The sequence below is a fragment of the Cynocephalus volans genome, chromosome 2 (genome assembly GCF_027409185.1).
Source record: "Cynocephalus volans isolate mCynVol1 chromosome 2, mCynVol1.pri, whole genome shotgun sequence".
Classification (NCBI taxonomy): domain Eukaryota; kingdom Metazoa; phylum Chordata; class Mammalia; order Dermoptera; family Cynocephalidae; genus Cynocephalus; species Cynocephalus volans.
This window is the reverse complement of record NC_084461.1, coordinates 175,960,593-175,982,149: the sequence shown is the minus strand read 5'-3', so window position 1 is coordinate 175,982,149 and position 21,557 is coordinate 175,960,593. Positions and strand designations below refer to the sequence as shown.

General features: G+C 39.2%; 1 protein-coding gene across 4 annotated transcripts in view; it reads right to left on the bottom strand.

Annotated features, from left to right (window-relative positions):
• Positions 1-21,557, bottom strand: part of PSD3 (pleckstrin and Sec7 domain containing 3) — a 373,102-nt gene that overhangs the window by 301,033 nt on the left and 50,512 nt on the right. For 3 of the 4 annotated variants that reach the window (XM_063083776.1, XM_063083783.1, XM_063083790.1), the window contains 2 exons: positions 15,505-16,600; positions 12,384-12,779 (listed from right to left, as the gene is read on the bottom strand). In XM_063083776.1, coding sequence (XP_062939846.1) covers positions 12,384-12,779; positions 15,505-16,600 — 1,492 coding nt within the window. Of the gene's footprint in view, positions 1-1,159; positions 1,411-12,383; positions 12,780-15,504; positions 16,601-21,557 lie in introns of those variants that run through there. The other variant, XM_063083798.1, reaches the window with a different exon arrangement.

Sequence of the window (21,557 nt, the reverse complement as noted above, 5' to 3'; positions counted from 1 at the left end):
TAATCACACAGGAAGAAACTGAGCTTCAGGAGTGGTTCAGTAACTTACTGGGGGTCAAACTGTAAAGAGCAGAGGTAAAACTCAAACCTATGGGCCTACGACTCCTAAGTCCAGACTCATAACCACCACTATGCTTACGGATCATATGAAATATGTTTCATGCCTTTTTTCTTGGCGAGTATTCACTTTGTCCTTTATAATTAAAGCTATGAAACAAAATGTCCAAATAGAAGAGGCAAAATTCTTATACTGATGGGCTAGTAAGACAAGTGGCATTATAAAATACTGGAAATATGAACTTAAAATCTGTAACCAAGGCAAAAAATGCCAACTTAACTAACACATACACACAAGCACATCTATTATAATCAGCTAATTATCCTGGAAGCATAAGCACTGAGGTTCTCCCTGGGTCTTGGGTGTTCATGAATCCTTTAATCTAAAGCATCTTGAGACTGGACATAATATCAATGACTAGGCCCACACCCCCTTCTTTAACATCACTGACCTCCCTATGCCCTGCACTTGTCTGTGCCTGCTGAACGTAAAAACAGAGAGATCTTCCCAGAGATAAACTGTGGAGCTAAAATTCCCTCAGCTCCAGAAACGTCCTGTGCCTTTTTTCATTAGATAACTGGCTAGCTTTTGAAGTTTCAAGCCTAATGCTGGATTCTAAGACGAATCATCTTTCCGTACTAGCCAACTTTCCTTTCAGAGCAATGATACATTGAAATAAGAATGACAGCCTTGTGCAGTAGTCAGAATGGACCCTACTAAATGACCAAGCTCAAATTGGTGACCTTCCAATGTCTGAAGTTTCACAAAGAGTAGCAGAAAGTACACACACAGTCTAGGAATACCAAGCTATGTCTAACCACTTCAAAGGGCAGCACAATTCCATCAAGGAAAAAATCTCCCCTAGCCCAGACATTACAGACCCTGTAATAAACACACCCTCTTCGTTTCTGTCACCCATACTTAGAAAATAATATTTGAATTCTGGATTATCATCTTAGTATGTTTCTCCCTAAGACCTCCTTGCAATATTTTTCATTTGAAATAAAATGTTTTAAAATCCAAACAATTTCTACAACTACAGTTATGCATAATTCAACACAGCCTAAAAAACAGTCAAAGACAATACACTGAATCCAGTTACCTCCGTTAACAAACAGTCTGCCCATAATTTTGTCACCAATACGAAGAGAATTCTCTCATTCCATCTGCTCAGCAAACTTTCATCTTCTGCAAGGGCTCCTTTAACATACTTCTAAAGCTGCTCCTGTTGCGAGTACAAACTGCTACACACTGACTCTGCAGGGACATTCTCCCAGAATGCCACTGTATCCCTCAGGAGCTGAGGGATAAGGACTTGCAAGAAGTTGAAGGAGGACGTCCCCTCTTCCCAGCCTCCCCTCTCACCAGGCAGCTTCCCTACAAGAGCCCTGCTTCAAAAGTCCAGCACCAGTGAGGTCACACATGACCTCACCAACCTCCAGCTTAACTCTTTAAAAGCCAGACAGCAAGCTGACCACAGGAAGAAGAGGTGATTGTCTTCCTTTATTTTGATCAGTTTCTGTTTAAGGGAAAAACACGTTTGCCCAACACTGTTAAAAAAAAAAAAAAATGTAACTTTATTTAGTCACTGTTATCCTTAATAGTGCTCAGGTTTTTGAAGTACTATTTTAAGGACCATAACTTCCTAAAGCGCACGCATTCTGGCTCTAAAGGATTGACTGAAATAGCCAACAAAATAGATCCAACTCACTTATATGCTATAAAATTCAGCTTTGTGAAACTCACACTTAATTTTATGCAATTTGTTTTTCCATTTTCATTTCTAGTTTAGTTCGTTTTTCTGCTATCGTTGATGTGAAAATATTTATTGTCCTGTTGTTCAAATCCTACTTCAGACAGCCAGAAGTGGACAGGCAACAGTCACAGCTGTCAGACCTAGGCAACAACTGCCACAGAAGCATCTGAGAAAAACGGGAAGATCGGAGTTGGGCGACTGATACGTGTGGCAGCTGCCAGACCCAGCTAATGGATAACAGAGCCGGCATCATGCCCCTAAAGGGAAAGGAGGCTGGTTTTACTTCAGTCTTTTTCTTTCTTTCCATGCTTTTCCTTTGGGCTCCTGCTATTTTTATTGGGGTATATGTTAATTATGAGGATCAGGAGATAAAAGAACTAAAAGTTATTTTATACACAAAAGTAGATAAAATTATATACACTCAAAGAAAATGTAATATGCCCTTTCAAGAATGCCCTAGTTTACCAGAAAATGATTACACATACTTACCATACAGCAATTTTATTCCTAAATATATACCTAGCCTACAGAAACTCTCCCCCACGTGCACAAGAAGTCACGTGTAAGGATGTGCACATTACCACGCTGTTTGAAATAACAAAAACACAAGACACAGCCAAAATGCTCATAAGTAGAAAAATGGAAAAATACGTCATAGTATATTCATATAATGAATACTATACAGCAATTAAACTGAGAAACTTGGGTTTTATGAATCGATAAGAACGAATTTCAAGTGCTGAGCCAAAAAAAAAAAAAAGTGTTACAAAAGGAAACAAGAAGAAAGCATTTATATAAAGTTCAAAAACATGTGAAACAATACAATATCACGTTTATGAATGTACACCTACATAGGAATGATAAACATCAGCAGGTCATGGTTACCTCGAATGAGACCAGGGAGGCATTTACAGGAGTTTGTAATTCATCTGTAATGTTTCATTTCTTAAGATGGCGAGATCACAGGTGTTTATTATTTTCTACACTTTTTAGTACACCTAAAATGTTACAGAGGTTTTAAAAAGTCAACTGTATAATGGCTACCTCTTTGGGTGGAGCAGCACCTGTTCAGTCTGGAAGATTAATAGAACAGGAGGCAAAGAGATAATTCCCTCAACTCTCAAGTCCCCAAATCAAAGCAGCTGCTACTAATTCTGCCGCATTTTGGCTCCCTTTATCTGGAAAGTCGCCCTGCTCTGCTCCCCCTACAACCATTTACACACATCCACCTCATCCTGCAAAGTCCACCTCAAAAAGCAACACTTCCATGAGGGCCTCCATGACACCCCCATGCTGGAAGTAGCCCAGCCTTGGAACCTTCCAGCCTGGCTCTCTAGGGTCTGTATTAGGGTTATTTGTGAAGTTATCTTATCTCCTTCCTCTTTGGGAAATGCCTTAGTATCGCATTAAGTCCTTCAATCAACAAAAACTGAGTGCCCAAATATGCTGGCTGCTGTGCCAGAGGTTCTTGGAGTCCCAAAACTAAGACTTAAGAAGTCCACAGCCCAATGGGAGAAACAGACCTATATCTAAGTATAATACTGTATATTAAATCCTAAAATAGTTGTTAAATGAATGTCATGTATGAATAATGAACTTTTATGATTTTGTTTCACAATAATTATGCAATGCCTCTTATTTTCTCTATGCTAAAGACTTCATAATATTACTCTTGGCAAGAAAACGTCACACCTTGGTGTATTGAGGTGGGGCTGCTAAGTAGAGGAATTATAAAGACAATAAAACAAACTGTCATTAAAATTCCTCACCTTCAAGTAATCTAAAGCTCTCAGAATTATTCTTACAGATATACAACATCTTAAGTCATGTAGATATTAGGACAGTCCATTCATACAGGGTAACTTTGAAGAAGTTTTGAAGACAATAGTTCAAGCATTATTATTACTGATATAATAGCCAAGCTTTATTGAGTACTCATTAAGTATAAGTAAATTATTATCCCTATTCCTAGACAAGGAATTCAAGGTTGAGAGAGAGAATTCACTAAAAATTGAATCACAGAAGTCTGACTTTTAAGAACCCATACTCTTTACCACTAAACCTGTTTCCTAGCAGGAAAATCAACCAACCCCTGTATTTCTAAAAATGGGCACCCTATGAATGCTACACTAAAGACAACACAAGAAATCATTTCCAGGTTCACAGCCAGAATACTCACTTTTACAAACTTGTTAGGAGAATCCCCCCACCACAAGCATGGTTGCATTTAACAGGCTTGCTCTCCCTGAGAAGAAAGACTGTCTTACTCAGCCCTGTATGCTGCCTCTAATCGTTTTCCAGTGAGTGCATCTCAAACATTAAAGTACTTGTAAATCACCTGGGAATTTGTTCATGCAAACTTTTATTGAGCAGGTCCAAGGTGAGGTCTGAGATAAACGGTTTCTAACAAGGTCCAAGATGATAGCTGTGCTGCAGAGCCTGAGGACCACACCTGGAAGTAGCAAGGGCTGACAACCTAGGGTGCACATCAGAATCACCTGGGAAACCTAAAGCTATCAATGTCCAGGTGCCACCCTGGACCAACGGAATCAGAGTCTTGCTGGTGAATCCTGGAGAATCATAATTTTAAACAGCTCTCCACATAACTCTAATGTGCAGTTAAGATTAAGAACCACTGTTCTACAGCTTTACTACTCAAAGTTTGGCCCATGGACCACTACTGTAGACCAGTGCTTCTCAAACTGAATCACCTGAATATCTTGTTAAAACAGGATTCTAATCCAGTAGGTCAGGGTGGGGCCAGAGATGCTACATTTCTAACAAGCTCCCAAGTGAATGTGGCTGGGTGGCAAGATGGTGACTAAGATCATGAAATCTCAGTAGTTCGGTGTGTGCGATTTATAAGGCTTCCTTTCATAATTTTAGATACAGAGACCAAATGGATGTTCGAACACAGGCATGTGACGTAGCCTATGAAGTAGAGGGATTATGAGGTCAAAGCATTTATCTAACATTGGTTTAGATGGGGTTTAATATATTAATCCTCATTAACATTCATGAAAAAGATTATATTCAACTTGCCTCACACCAAGGCCACTGCCTGTCTCAGATACTGAATAAAAAGGCTCTTCAGTGTAGACTCTGTACTCAGTATTCAGTATAGACTCCATATCTCAGTTAATAGAGAGCTTATGAAATCCAGAATCTCACACACACACACACACACACACACACACACACACACACACACACAAAACAAGATTAAAGCACTGAAAACATGCCCATGTTGAGTTCAAGTAACTTTGTATTTGTACATAAAATATCTTCAGAGAACTATGTAATTGGAGAAAGTCTGTCTTTTTTTCTCTCCAAACCTATGATCTATGGATAATGTCTACTGTTGCAAATATGGTGTTAAATGACCTCTGCTCTCTTCCTTTAAAAGTTAAATGTTGCATTGATATAAGTAAAAAGATTGCTGTACTGTTTCAACAAATTAAAATATTAACCATCATTTCAGTTTTTATTTAGAACTATGATTCTCCCTGTGTCCTTTATCGTCTGAAGTCATCTTTGATAAAAGGTTATCCAAGTAGCCAGTACCCCACTGTGCCCTTCATGCCAGGGAATTACTTTTGTTTGCTTAAGGTTTAAAAGACAGAATTAGAATGTCTCTGGGCATAGCTATTTCAAACCAGGTCCATTTCCTGAAGTTGTCACCAGTTTACACGAAAGGCCCCCAACAAACAGGAAGAGCCCAAGATCACCAGAGCCAGGGCTCTCTGAAGGGTACCAAAAGCGCAACCAATGCCCAGAGTACTCAACCTGCACGCTGGGCTCACTGACAGCCAAGCCACTGTGGAGAAGGAAGGCAAGAGCAGAATAGCTGCCAGGAAATTGACCTTACAGGGCACATTCTACAAAGATGGAATCGGAAGGATACACTAGCAGCACCCAAGTGCTCCTGTGCATGAGCACCTCCTCGCCCTCTGCTTTCTCACTCCCAAGGCTGCAAGTCTCTCCTTTAAAAGGGCAACTCCATAGTCCCCCCAGCGACCTTCAATCCCACATTCCCCCCAGCCCACATGAATGACCTTCGCGCTCCTAACTGACCCCGCTAGGTGTTCTACCAAACCTGCTTCTTTCCCCAACTCCTGTGTATTGTTTTTGATTCAGTACGTGGTCCAAGCTTGATATCTCACAATCATTTTCACTCAGTCCTACATGTCCTATGTTCAAGCATTCACCAGATCCTTGCATCTATTTTTTTATTTTCTTTACCAGGCTTTTTTCTTATCTACTTTCTTATTATTCCTTAGACTATCACTCAGGCTACTATAAAACCCAGGATAGGTTTAAAATGAATGTTAACAAGCTAGAACTTAGCAAATTCTTACAACAAAACTGTAATTTGGTTAGTAAAGTTATTTCCATTTTTCCAATAAGGAATCAGAAGTTCCATGAATGAAATGACCTGACCAAGATCAAGCTGCCAAGAAAGAGAACGACTTCACCTCCTGTCTTGTGTTCCAAATCCCCATGTTTATCCCACCCTATGAAAGGACGTCCAAAAAGAAAGTGATGTTCTAGGAAGTCCAGTCATAAGTGTCTCAGGAGGCTTACTTCTGGGAAGCCTGGGTGCTGGCAGCTAGGAGGTGGGTGCAGGCTTGAGCACATGGTGGGAGGTGTGATGACTTTTCTTCAGGTTACTACTATTGTTGATACTAATTTTCATCAAATTATCTCCTATTGTGTACCAGACATTAGACTACTTGATTTTCTTTTTTTTTTTTTCCCACTTAACTTCATGTTCTCTTCCTTACTTTACAAGACAGGTATTATTAATTCCATTTTACACTTGGAAAGGTTCCAGATTTTATGTATTTACTTACACCTACACACCTAGTAAGTAACTGAGGCAGGATTCAAAATTAGATATGATGGGCTCTGAAACCTAGTAAAGATCCCACCCTCATCACTAAGCAAGAACTCCTTTGCAGCCAAAAACCAAAATTCGCCATTACATCTATTTCGGGAAGCTAGAAAGAGAAAAATGAGAACCTCTTTTTCTACAGAACAAATTTTAAAATGTAAAAGAAAATTAAAGAGATTACTAGAGCAGCAGCCACCCACTAAAGAAACTATTAGGCAGCAGAGCTTCCCGCTTCTAATGATAGAAGAAAAGTGGGAGCTCCATGGGCAGCCAGATCTCTGAAGACAACTTTCACAAGGTCAAAATACCTTTCACCGTCACCTGCTCAGCTAATATCACAGTATTTTAATTTCTTATTTTGATATTGATACATTATTATTAAAATACCTTCAGGTTTTAAATTGGGATGTTGAAAAAATTTTTGAAATCCCTTTTCAACAAATTCTTCGAAGTATCACTCTATTTCATGTGACTTCCTCCTAAGCAGAAAGCCACTAAGGAAAGAGAAAAATGGAGGAAGAAAGAGCATAGTTCTAAACACCAGCACTCCATTTGAGAATGGGGAAGCCTTTCGGGGGTGGCGGGGAGAAGAGTGCAAAAGGAAGGCAGAAAACCACGAATATGAACATCACATTTTCTGTGTGGACTGCAGACTGACGGAAGCACTTTACTCAGGCAAATCAGCTGCACACAGATGTAATTCACCTCTTCTGCCTTCTCCTCCGGATCCAGAGCAAGAGCTGAAAGAACTAGGAAGCTGAGATAGAAAACGAATCTATTACACTCAAAAGGTAATTTTAAAAAGCAGATCCGTATATTTCAGAGACCCAAAAGAGAAGTTCCTGCCATATTACTGTATCTTCTATCTCTCTTTTCTTCTCTGTCTAAACCCGAGCTCAATGGAAATGGGCAATATTCCTCTCCATAAGTGATCACAATGACAACATTTGTGCTTTGCAGTCTTCAGATCAGAACTTACTGATTGGAAGTGTGATCAGCAGCTGACAGGCCAGCGAGGGAGAAGCACCCAGACACAAAGGAACCCATTGCAATATGTGTAACTGTAAGTCTTTAATTATCCTTTCTAATTTTGGAGCCATGTGACTGGACTTCACACAGCACCGCTGACCCCCTGTCAGCCTGAGTGCTGTGAAGCTGGACCACAAAGGAGGGGATGCTACTCTACGCTTCTTCATTAAAATACTGTGTTACATTCGCAGGGTGAGCTATTTACTGGCTGACGTGCAGCTCCCCGGTCAGCACTGAGTCAGAGCACTGGGGAGAATTTAACTATTCCTGTCCAGATTTATTCCAGGATTCTAAGGGGCTTTTTACCTTACAAATGATTTACTTGACATCACAAAGGTCTATATCATCCTTTGAATAACAAATAGTGAGACAAGTACTCAAAAAGAATGTTCCTTCCAATCTGACACTAGAATATTACAGATTTAGAGTATTTTCTTCTTTGATCTAAGTGGGGAGAGTAGCAGAGAAGAGCAATTTCCTCCTGGCCACCAAAGCGTGGCTAAGTCCAAGACTGGAAGGCGTTCCTGAAGAGAGGGAACTAAGATTTGCCAAAGTCCTGTAACATCCTAAACCTTTCTCCCAACCACTTCCACCTTTCTATAAAGAAGCAATGCAACAAAGAACAATGTCATCCTGTGTGCCACAGAAATTACTGTCAAATCCTGCCACCGAAATAATCTTTAATGGCAAAGTACACATACATATTGAAATAGAAAAGAATTTTAAAATATATCTAGGCAATACCTAAACAAATACACTTTTGTTTAGTTTAAGATATCTGGTCCTGTTACAGGATACATCATGAAATCATTATCACTTGTATAGAGGATTTAAAGTCAGTAGGAGCATGGGCTCTGGAGCCTGACTGCCTGGGTTCGAGTGCTGGATGTGCCACTTACCATATGTGTCACTTTGAGCAAGTTACTTAACTTCTCTGTGCCTCAGTTTCCCTATCTGGAAAATAAGAACATTAATGGTTCCATTCTTTCTCCTAGCTTATAAGAACTAAGCACCATGTGTTTATAGGCTATATATAAAATTATGTTTAGAGACTAGCTAAGGTAATCTTACAATATTTTCTACTAGACAGCTAGCATTTCTGTATATTAAAATCAATACCTCAAAAGAGATGTGCGTAATTTCCTTGGTTCATGTGCATCGAATATCAAAGAAGTATTGTCAGGGGAGAACTCATTAGTCTCATCCCCTTTCCTTTGTGCCTTCCTCAGAGTTCACTTTGTCCGGTATGGTCAGACCCCCAGCCCACTACCAAGGAAACAGGAGAGGCCAGTGAACACAGACGGAATGCTAGGCAGGTGCACTTGTTTTATTCATTACTCTTCTTTTGTAATTATCACATTTACCAATAAAATTGGAAAATATTTTTTTCCTTGAATTCTAATACTTTGGCCCTCAGTGCTTGGCTGAGGGAAGTCAACTGTCTTCACTGCAGTATAGTCAGCAATCTAGCCTGGATTTCCTAAACAGGCTCAATACCTCTGTGTCTACTTCCTTACTTCTGCAGGATATTTTAATGCAGAAGAAATTTTAAAAGGCTTCCCACTGATTGCTTTAAAAATTTATGGAAACATGTTTATTATTGACTCGGTGAGTTTTTTCTCAAATTGAACACACACACCATCATCAACAACCAGCTCTACATCTAGAACTTAGTTTCTTGAAAACAGACCAATTCAGACTTCTGGCTCTACAGATATATGGCACGACAGAAATCAGATCAAAAGAGAGAATAATGATAAAGAGAGACCAGGCAGCCTGGGATAGTGAATGCACCTGGTCTAGGAATCAGGCAACTTGAGTTCTGGGTACAGGATCTATCACTGGAAAGTTGCATGACTTTGGGTAATTCACCCCACCAAACCAGGACACCAACTCTTTACTATAAAATAAGGTTATCTAAAGCTCCCTTCAAGCTGTAAAATGTTGTATTTCTTCAACCCACAATACTAACACAATCCCTCTGGGGTTGCAACTTCTCCAAAGCACCAAAAAAGGCAGAAGGGGGTAATGAAAAATATGAAAGTTTCCCAGTTTCTTTAAAATTTCTTAGGACCATTAAGCTGCCTATATTTTTAACTGTGAATAGAGGCATATATCACAAAATATCACAAAATAAAACTTCCTCCACCTATAACCATTTATTATATTATGTCAACTTGAAGAATATAAAATGTGTCTGTCCAAGTCACTGGCAGTGTGGTGGAGTGAGCACCAGTCAGGAACCACATGGCAGCAGTGCCAGAGCTGGGTGAGAAGTTAGGCTGCCTTAGGTCTGAGATACCTCTCTTGCCCTACTAGAATGCAGTCTTCTGCCAGTAGACCAAGAAGACCTCATGGCTTGACAATGCAAGTGACGCACCTGAAACTTTATCTCAAGATGGACTGAAGGATACCACTGTCTAAATTTGAGATGCAAAGATACTATAACCCACCCAATGCTCTCTCTTAACTACTTAACTCTGTCCATACTAATGACTTGCACGCATGCTGGCCAAATGATGACAACCTCCTGTTCTGAGCGCCCAAGCCGTCCGTTTAATAAACCTCTCACTCAGCTCCTCCTGATCTGACTCACTGATGCTCCTCTCTTGACTTCATTTACGCACCCTCCCTGTGGCTTCTGCAGTAAAGCCTCTCAGCCCCCCGACCTACTTGTAGTCTGTAATATAAACAACTTCCACTCACCCCAGAAAGTCGGGTAGAAATTTCAATGAAACTACATATCTGTCTTACAGCATTTTACCATGATTTACAGGCATCAGAGATGATGGTGAAGCAAAGGATTTCAAAAAGTGGTACTTTCCACTGAGATGCCCCCTCTCAAGGACACTCTCCTCTCAGGAACATCTCCTCCACCTCTCAGAGATCCCCGCCCCCCGCCCCCCAAAGGTATACCCTCTTCTCAGGGACATTCTAGTCTCAGGGACACTCTTGTTTCAGAGACTCCCTCACTCAGGATTGACACTCTTGGGGACACCTTTCCTCTCAAGGACACCTTCCCCCTCAGGGACACTCCAGTCTCAGGGAAACACTTATTTTCAGGGACATTTGTCTCAGGGATGCCCTCACTCGGGGACTCCCCACTCAGGGATATCCCCCTCCTGCAGGGATGCCGCCACTCGGGGACAACCTACCTTTCAGGGATACCCTTCACTCAAGGACACTCCCCCTCTGGGATATCTCCCCTCAGGATGCCCCACTCAGAGAGACCCGCTCTCAGGGACACCATTCCCTCATGCAGAACCCCCTCTCAGAGACACAGAAAGTCTAAGTGTGGACTTATCAGCCAGCTGGTTCAGATTCAAACATTTATTCAAGCTCCCACTTCGCAGCAGGCACTGTGCTAGGTGCCTTAATCTATGTTAACCATCTAAATCTCACAGCCACACAGCACTCTGGATATCATTAACCCCTCTCTGTGAATAAATAAATCAGGTTCAGAGAGACTAAGTGGCTCACCCAAGTAATTCAGACCAAAGTCTCATGCTTTTGAAACCTTGTGTTCTTTTTATTGTCTCACTGGGACCCAAAAAACAACCAACATCACAATCTATTTCACCTAGAATTGTACAGCTACAATGTTATCACGTGCCAGTCTTGAATTTGCTCATCCAGTGAACTATATAATCCCATAAACTGTTGATACAAAATGCTTAACACAGGGCAGACTGCTCAAAAAAAAGAGGTTCATTGGAAACCTGTAATATGAATACAGACTTTTAAAAATAGCACTGACATTTTTTCATGCAGCTTTAAAATAATTTATCCCCATCTATCTTCCCTACATCACCACTTCTGTGCACACAAAGAAAAATATATCAAAACTAAATTCATAAAATTGTTGCAAAGTTTGGCATTCTCTGTCTACTGATGGACATGCTAGAAGACAGGTAGGTGACCCACAGATGATTGGAGAGAAGAAATGAAATGCTAGATAATCTATAAATATGCAGGGAACTCCCAAATGACAGCTATGGTGCATGTAACCCATACACCTTGTCATTTTATCTCCCAGACAGACTTAAATCCAAAGTAGTGAGAGAAGATAAATATTTATAGCCTTGACCAAAGTATCCACTCTATCAAGCATGTACAATTGGATCCTTCCCCCACCACTCCAGGAAGAGCAAGACAGCCAGACAGAATGGGACCTCAGAAAACAGAGGGCTGGAAGAGACTTTGGTGACCATCTGATCCACCTCAATTTACAATTAAGGCATCTAAAGTCTAGTCAAAAAACCTGCTCCAAGTCATCAACCAATGTCAGAGCCAGACTAAAGCCGATATCTCCCAGTGTTCTTTTCAGAGCACCATGTCACTGACATCACAGCTGTGTCACTGGAACTATTATCCACTCATCACCCACAAATATTTGTTCAGTGTCCAATTTACATATGGTGATCCAGGAAATACCACAGAATAGAATGACCACAGCTTGCCAATTTGGCAAACTGCTGAGGTATAACTGGCCTACCCCTAAAACCCAAATTACTTTTTATTCACATCACTTGCTTATATCCACAGAAACTGGCCAAATGCTTTTAAAATATATTCCACACTCAGATTTCCCAAAGAGAGAATGCTACAAAAACCACCACCATGAAATTAATGAAACTGGGTTACTACCTTCCCCAGAAGGCAATCTCCGGGGTGCCTTTCGCGTAGATGGAGTCGCTGGCATCATTCAGCCCGTTGGCGATCCGACTAGAAGAGCCCATCACTATCCCACCATCTGCGCAGACACTCAGGACATCTTGATGTCCCCCCGCTGACGTCCTCTCCAAGAACTGACCACCTTCTTTAATGCGCTGCTGTATCATTGGAGTGAGGGGCATTTCAAAGCTAAAATAGCTATCAGGCTCTGAGTATAATGTCTCCAACGACTCTGCACTGTAGTATAAAGAAGTGTTGTCCAAAATGGTCTCAAACTGGGAGCTGTATACGTCAGTGGAGTCCTCCGTATACCCGGGCCCAAGGATATCATCGTCTCCTCCCCCAATGTGCTCCTGTTGCTCAAGGATACTGGAAAGTAAATAAAAATGAAGAATTTTAATATTAGGTTAATTTCTTCTTTGTCTTTTCCTCCTTTCAACCGCATGAAAAGGATATGTACTGTATTTCTAACTCATATTCATTGAGCTTAAGTCTGAATAACTTACTTGAAAAGGAAGATAAGAAATATCCTATAAATAATGTTATGAAGATCCCACCTAGTTTTTTAGGGTGTGAATACATCTAGTCTGATGAATATTTGAGTAAAATAGTAAATCCTCATTTTAACCTATAATACTCATCGATTCAGATTTACAACTGCCATAATTCTTAATTATAATAGAAACAGATAAATATATCATGTAAACTTGGTACAGTAAACTTGTAGTAAAAATACACTAAACTTTCATCAGTCTATTAACTTTCTCATTTAAATAATTCTAAATGCCCTCAAGAGGATGACTACATCAGAATCCAAGAGCTGCCCCCTGCTGACAATAAAGCAGCACTGCAGAGAGATTTCAGGTCCAAAATTAGCCAATGAATGACCTAAAAAAAAAAAAACGACAAAAATACCCAACAGATATGTTTACTGCAAGGCTAACCAAAACCATAAGAAAGTAGACACAAGTTAATATACAGGGTGAGGCATTAATTCTCTGGTACATAAATGTGAAAAATTTATACGCAGCATGTTCTTCAAATATTAAAAATGAACATTAGGATAACTAAGTAAAATTAAGAACTTGGGAGACAGAGCAATGGAAAGAGCAAGAGGTCAAGAGTTGGAAAATCCTGGAGCTGAATTTTGGCTCTGCCAATTACTAGCTATGTCACTTTAGGTAACTTTACTTAACCTCTCTTGGCCTCAGATTCCTATAAAGAGGAATGAACTAAAAAGAGGAATTACCTAAGTAATTACTCATAAGTAATCCATATTCCTAGGTATTACCAGAATTCATGCTCAACAATGCAGTTGTCTTTGTTGTTTTTAAATAATTGAAAGTTTACCATGTACCAAATACTATTCTGGGCTTAATGGCTCAGAATAACCTCTTAATGACTTCCCACTGCACTTGGAATAAAACGAAAAGTTCCTTTGATGAGGTTCCTTCCTACCTCTCCACACTCATTCCACACCACTCTCCCCGTGCTCCCTATGCTCCAGCCACACCGGCGGAGTTTCCAATCTTCCAACTTGACATAAGCCCTTTGCTTCAGACAACTCCAAGCAGCACACTGTAGTTAGGGAATCCAGCAAGGGTCCTTTGCACATGACATTCTTCCACTCTTCCTAGAATATGCTTCCTCTCCATTCTCTGCTGGGATAACTCTTATTCATTCCTCACATCTCAGCTTAATTACCATTTCCAACAGAAAGGCCTTGCCAAAGCTATCAACTGAATTAGGCTCTCCCCTTCATTCAAATTATTCGAATGTCTCTGTTCTTTTCCTTCACAAAACCTAGCACCATCTGTGATCCTGTACTTGTTAATGTGTTTATGCGGTCAATGTTTATATTCAGCAGTAAACTCCATGAGGAGAGTGACCATGAACTGTATCTGTCTGAGGCATTTCTTTATAAGCATCTAGCAGTTTGAAAGACATAGTAGACAACTGAAAAATATTTGTGGAAAGAAAGGAAGAGGAGAGAGGAAAGGAGGAATGAATTAATAATGTCAACAGGAGCGACAGTGTGTATTCCAGGAGGAATATGAATACTGAGCCATATGCCACAAATCAAGGCTGCTTTTGAGGGAAGTCTGGAGATTTTACGGGTTGGGGGAGAAAGAGTGAAGAGGATCCTGAAAGTCACCCTCAAGGAGCATCACTCTTGTGGATTTGTTAACTGTAGAGTAAAAGGCATTTCCTTATACAGAACAAAAACCCAAAAAGATCCTCGCATTGTCACACATGTTCTTCCATGTAAAAATAAAAGGTGTCATGATTCTGACAGAAGAAAGATGGTATAAATTCCAAGTACAAACCACAACAAATGACTCTACCAAAATGAGCAGAGTCCATCTACGGTCCATCTATGATCAAAGGAAGTAAAGGAAAGATGGGTCATGTCTTCCATTTACTCAGGCTCCAAGCTGGGATAAATGTCAGAAATGTGGGAAAGACCAAGAAACATGATGGCAAGTTCACGTTTGGGGGCCATAAATCAAAATATATGCTACTTGTATGAAAGGATCCCCATCTCAACTGAATTATAGAGTCTACTTCTGACCTTCTGAAATGTCCTTTCTAAACTCAGAATACTGAGTGGGCCCAAACCCAGAACCTCTTTATTCATGTATGTATGTAATTGGATTGCAGGCTCTATGTAGTCTGGACTGCAGGCACTAGTGTTGCACCCAGAAGAAATGCCTAAGTTAGGATGTAATGACTATACAGAATGTGTCAAAACAGTCCAAATCTTTTCATATTATTAAAGATAACTGTGGGCTGTTTCAGTTAATTGTCAAAGACAACAAAATGTCAGAAATGGGTTTGCACAGGTTAGTGTTCACATACTCTTCAGAACTCTTCTTCCCTGGTCCATGCCTAATGGACAACCTTATAACAAGATAACTGTAATATCTTAACAATTTAGAAGGAATCTAAGGACCCAACTTACGGTAACTTTTCCATTCTATGATAACTAGGATCCAGTGTATTGTGAGTTGAGTTCTCATATTAAGCACAAGATAATGGTTTTTTACAATGTGTAGCAGGCACCAAAGATAGCAGAGCTGCTCTGGGAGCTCACCTTTCCTTGTCTCTGTCTAGTTCATGTTTCTTTTCAAGATGCTGTTTGTTTTCCTTCAGGAATACTTCATCCTCTCCACTCTCAACAAGATGCAGAGGGGAAAATGTCCCTAAGCTAGTGCCAGGCCTCTCTGAAGGAGCTTTCCAGGTTTCATCCCAAACACTCTGAGTTAAACTATTTGCAGATGAGATGAGATGGCTTGGCACTTTGGAAAACTCTTTGCTGTCAGGAGAAACTGTTCTTTCCAGTGATGTCTCAAAATCTACAGAATGTTGGGTCTCTCTCTTGTCTCTTCCTGTCCACAATATCTCTACACCTTGAAATTCTACATGTTTGACCCGGCCTGGGCGTCCCATGGCACTGCCTTGATCACATCCCCCTGGGTGTTCTGTCCCGAGAGCAGACCTCTGCTCTTTCACAAAATCAACCCTGCCCGCAGACATGTGGGTCACTGCTAGGCTTCCCAGGGAGGAGGACACAGGACAAGCTGACTCCTGTGCACAGAGAGCTCCTTTTCTCCCCTTTCTAGTTATCTGGGAAAGCTCTGCCTGATTTTCTCCAGTTAACAGTGCAGTCAGATCCTTCTGGATGCTCAAATAAAAGTTTTCCTCACTTGTTACTTCAGCTGAAAGAGGTATATCCGGTGATTTTTCTTGGCCGGCAGGGAACAGTTTGTTGGTTCTGTGTGTTTTATGGCTGGCAGTGTCCAGCTCTTTTTCCACCTGCTGAACTGAAAAACTAGAAACAGCATCTTTGTCTTGTACCTTTGTAGCCTGTAATGTTCCTGAAGCTATTCTGGTTTCTGTGGCTTTCAAAGCTGAAATCAAAGAGTCAATGGGTTGTAAACTTTGTTCCTTGAGGTGACTTTGACAGGGGGCCTCTCTGACATCTTTTGGTCCTTCTGAAACACTGTTGAGCCCAGAGTGGTGGCCAGCAAGAAGCTGGACTGCCTGCTGCCCTTGTGGGCGGCATGGCAGAGACTCTACATCAAACTCCAGTGAATCTCTCAGGCCTTCTCCTCCTTCCTCCATGGTCCCATATTCTGGAAATTCATTTGTGACATTCGGTGGGAGTAAAGTGCTTCCTCCATGATCACCTATCAAGAGAATGGAATGGACAGATGACTTTTTTTGAACAGCAGGGTCCAGTGTATATTAATAAATATCTATACATATTAGTTATCGATAATATTCATTTGATTCTTTCACTATCTCCTTCCTCCCACCACCGTGCAGCACATATTTCTCATAACCTAACAGTGGTCCCTTCTACTCAGCCTACTTTTTTGTGTATAACCACAAAAGTTTCAGCATAGAAGGAAGCAATCTAATGGCACATGCCACAATGAATCTTTCTTCTGATTAAGTCCCACATATAGCAATAACTCAGTAGCTTCATATGCAAAAAGAGATTAAAGTAAGGATACATATCCCCTTCTAAACACCACTCATGAAATAGCAACTAAAATATTTGTATTTGGCATAACAACAGCCTTATGATCTAGCCAACAATATTTGTGCAGTGCAATCTCCATGACAGAGCCTCAGAAAAAAAGATACAACCTATTTAAAGTTGGCAAATATTTTTTCTGACACAAATCTCCCCTTCGCTGTTGGATTTTTTTTTTTTTTTCTGTTGGCCAGTATGGGGATCCAAACCCTCGACCTTGGTGTTACCAACAGACTGTTGGATTTCTAAGGAATGAGATGCTTTCAAAACATCCCTGAAGAATGAGAGTGCAGCCAAAATGGAATAGAAAACTTAATTTGTTGAGAAAGATTTCCAGGATCCCAAACACATAAAATTAAATTTTTTCTCATTTTACTTATTTATTTTTTTAATTGACAAATAAAAGTTATGAGGGTACTTCAAAACATTTGTGGAAAAAGAGAGTTAAAAGATAACACGAATCTTTCCAAGAACTTTTTGAAGTACCCTCACACGTTTATGGTGTACAACCCGATGTTTTGATACATGTGTACAATACATTGTGGAATGGCTAAATCGAGCTAATTAACATATTGCATACCTTTTTTTGGTGATGAAAACACTTAAAAACTACTGTCTTAGCAATTTTCAAGTATATGATACGTTGTTATTAACTACAGTCACTATGTTATACAATAGATCTCCTGAATTTATTCCTCCTAACTGAAATTTTTTTTATATCCTTTGAATAAAATCTCCCAAACCCCTCCCACTCCGGTCGCTGGTAGCCACCATTCTACTCTCTGCTTCTCTGAGTTTGATTTTTTTGTAGATTCTACATATAAGTGAGATCACCAATTGCATAAAATTTCAATGGTATCTTATGCAGAAACCCAATATAGGAAGCAGAGAAAACAATATTTAATAAGTATATATTACTCTAATGGATCAAATTTTACATTTTCCAATTAAAATGACAGTCAGTGAGAACTAACAATTGTGATAAACAAGAAATTTAAATTGGGGGGTTATGAATAATAGTTACAGTCATATCAGCCCCAGTATCCAATCTCCTTCTGGATTTGGTGTTCGTTACTTTGTATCGAGAACATCCCCATCTACACGAGAAATACAGTATACTTACTTTACTTTTGTATTGTTGTTTTTAAACCACTGCAGAACTACAACCTTCCTATTTAGTGAAATATTTGATAAATATCCAAATATACACACTGAAATGGCATGAAAGACTTGATTTCAAGTTCCCCTAGTGTGTTAAAATTTGATAAACTAAACAATAACGCATCTGAGAGTGTATGTTGTTTCATATTCCATTTAAAAAAATAATTCAAAATATATTTTAAAAATTAAATTTGGATCAAGTGTTAATGGGAAGTAAGAAACACTCCTCTGTGATAGCAGTATTTATAACTTCACAACAGAACTAATAAGGCATAGCTTGCTGAAATCTGAAGAGGAAGCAACTTTTCAAACCCTGATTTTGAAAAGGAAGACAGCGTAGATCTCTCTTCCCATGGTATGGTGGCACACTGACATTCTTATTTTTTTCAGTAAAGAATGTAGTATGGGCAGGCTGGTTAGCTTAGTTGGTTAGAGCATAGTGCTGATAACACCAAGGTCCAGGGTTTGATCCCTGTATTGGCCAACTACCCTTCCCCCCACCAAAAGAATGCAGTAGGACTTTAAATTCCACCCCCCTTTTAAGATTTAGTGGTTTTTAGTACATTCAGAAAATTGTGCAACCATCACCATTAATTCCAGAACATTTTCATCACCCCCAAAAAGAAACCCTGTATCTACTTTCTGCCTCTGTGGATTTGTGTATTCTGGACATGTCATCTAAATGCAATCATAAATACATGACATTTTGGGTCTGGCTCCTTTCACTTAGCACCATGTTTTCAAGGTTTATTCATGTTGTAACATATATCAGAACTTCATTCCTTTTATTGTCAAATAATATTTCATCATATGGAAATACAACATTTTCTTTATCCATTTATCAGCTGATGGATATTTGGGTTGTTTACACTTTTTGGCTACTATGTGTAATGAATTTGTATACAAGTTTCTGTGACTAAATGTATTTTCAATTCTCTTTGGTATATACCTAGGAGTGGAATTTCTGAGTCATATGGTAAAATTATGTTTAATGTTTTAAGGAACTGCCAGACCATTTTCCAAAGCAACTATACCATTTTACAATCCTACCAGTTGGAAGGCTCCATTATTGTCCATATTTTTTATTATAGACATCCTACAGGGTGTGAAGTGGTATCTCACTGTGTTTTTGATTTGCATTTCCCTAATGACTCATGATGTTGAGCATCTTGTCATAGGTTTATTGGCCATTTTTACATCTTCTTTAAAGACATGTCTATTCAGATCCTTTGCCCATTTTATAATTGAATTGTACTTTTATTATTGTAAGAATTCTTTATATATTCTGGACAGTTCTTTACTGGATAAATACTTTGCAAATATTTTCTCCCATTTTGTGGACTGTCTCTTCACTTAATGGTAACTTTTGAAGCACGAAAGTTTTTAATTATGATAAAATCCAACTTATCTATTTTTTCTTTTGTTCTTGTACTTTTAGTATCTTATGTAACATAAGACATGTCTACACTGAGATCTCTGATCCATTTTGAGTTAATTTTTTATATACGATGTGAAGTAGAGATCTAACTCCATTCTTTCGCATGTGGATATCTAATTGTCCCACCACTATTTGTTGAAAAGATTATTCTTTCCCCCTTGAATTGCCCTGTTACCCTTGTAGAATATCAATTGACCATCAATGTGAAGGTTTATCTCTGGACTCTCAATTCTATTCCATTGAGCTAGATTTCTATCTTTATGTCAGTAAAACACTGTCCTGATTACCACAGCTTTGCATTAAGTAAAATAAATGTGACTCCTCCAACTTTGTTCTTCCCTTTACAGGTTGTTTTGGCCACTCTGGGCCCCTTGCATTTTTCATATGAATGTTACAATCAACTTATCAGACAGTGGAGATTTTGACAGGGACTTCACATCTATAGAGTACTGGCTTCATAACAATAGTGCCATTACATCTTTTGATCCATGACCATGGGCTGTCTTTACATTTATTTCATCTTTAATTTCTTTCAACAATGCTTTGTAATTTTAAATGTACAAGTTTTTCATTATTTCTGTTATGTTTATTCCCCTATGTATTTTATTCTTTTTTATACAATTATCAGCAGAATTTTTTTAAATTTCATTTTTGGATCATTCATTACTAGCATATAGAAATACAGTTGGTTGTTGTATTTTAACCTCATATCCTGCAACCTTGCTGAACTTATGTTTCAATTCTAATGGCACTTTTGTAGATTCCTTAGGATTTTTACATCCTAGACCATGTCATCTGTGAGTAGAGACAGCTTTACTTCTTCCTTCCCAATTCCAATCTATCTTTCCCAGTCTACTTTCTCTCAACTCCCCTTTCAAATATGTTATACCATTGCTCCTGAACTGAAGGATGGGTGCAGCACAGGAATGCCTTGAGAAGATTCTCTCTAATTCTAATTCACACCAGAAATAAAGTTAACCATATATAAACTCTGAGCTTAACCCTTTTGCCTTTGCCCAACCTCTTTTCTCCACCTGACATACTTTCTTTTCTCGTCTCAACATAACCAGATTATTGTCATCTTTCAAGACCTAACTCGAATCCCCTCTTCACTTAATCACCAACCCTTGAAAGTCACCTTTCCTCCTTGCAAATGAGAAAAGAACTTTAGCTGTACAGTACATGTAGTATAAATACATGAAATAAATGAGCATAACATTAGCTCACATCTTAAAGCTTCAAAAGGCTACAATTTTTAACCCATCATGAAGTGTTTTAAGAAAACCGACCATAGTGACCACTGAAGCCATATGTATAAACAACACCAAAACATACTACAGTGAAATCCATTCAACAAAGTGAAGAAGGTTGAACTTTATCATTTGGGAGCCCACTTTGTTGTAACAGTTTAAATTACCATCTATAAAACAACCTTGAAAATAAACACATATCCTAAAAGAAGTGATTACAAAGAAATCAAGAAAAGGGGTGTCAAAGAAATTTGATGATTTCTTCACCCCAGTTTTAGTATTTTTCATTGAAATGTCCCTCAAAAAGGGACAACACATGCATCAATAGTGGGCGAATCCTTGCGATGTTTGACATAACAACCTGGCAACTAGTCAAAGAAAATGAGTTCAGATAAAAGGGAAAAGGCCAAAAGCAAAGCCCTGCATGACAGACAGTTTGCTTTACTATTGTTCTCATAAGTCCTCCTGGTCTAAGGTTACTGTTCTAAGAAATTTTATTTAATTTATTTAACTAATTAAGGACTGGCATAGACCAGGGGAAATAAACATTCTGACAGACTAAATGCCTGACCAAGGTAAATAAAACAATGTTCAGTAAAGCATTATATCATAACTAAAAGTGAGGACTAGATTCCTTGTCTTTTGTCCCTCAGGACTAAATTCCTGTGAAAAACTCAGAGGCCACTGAATTGTGAGATCATCCTTTCTAACAGCAGTAATGTTAACAAATACAATGCAGAATGAAAGTCTTCTAG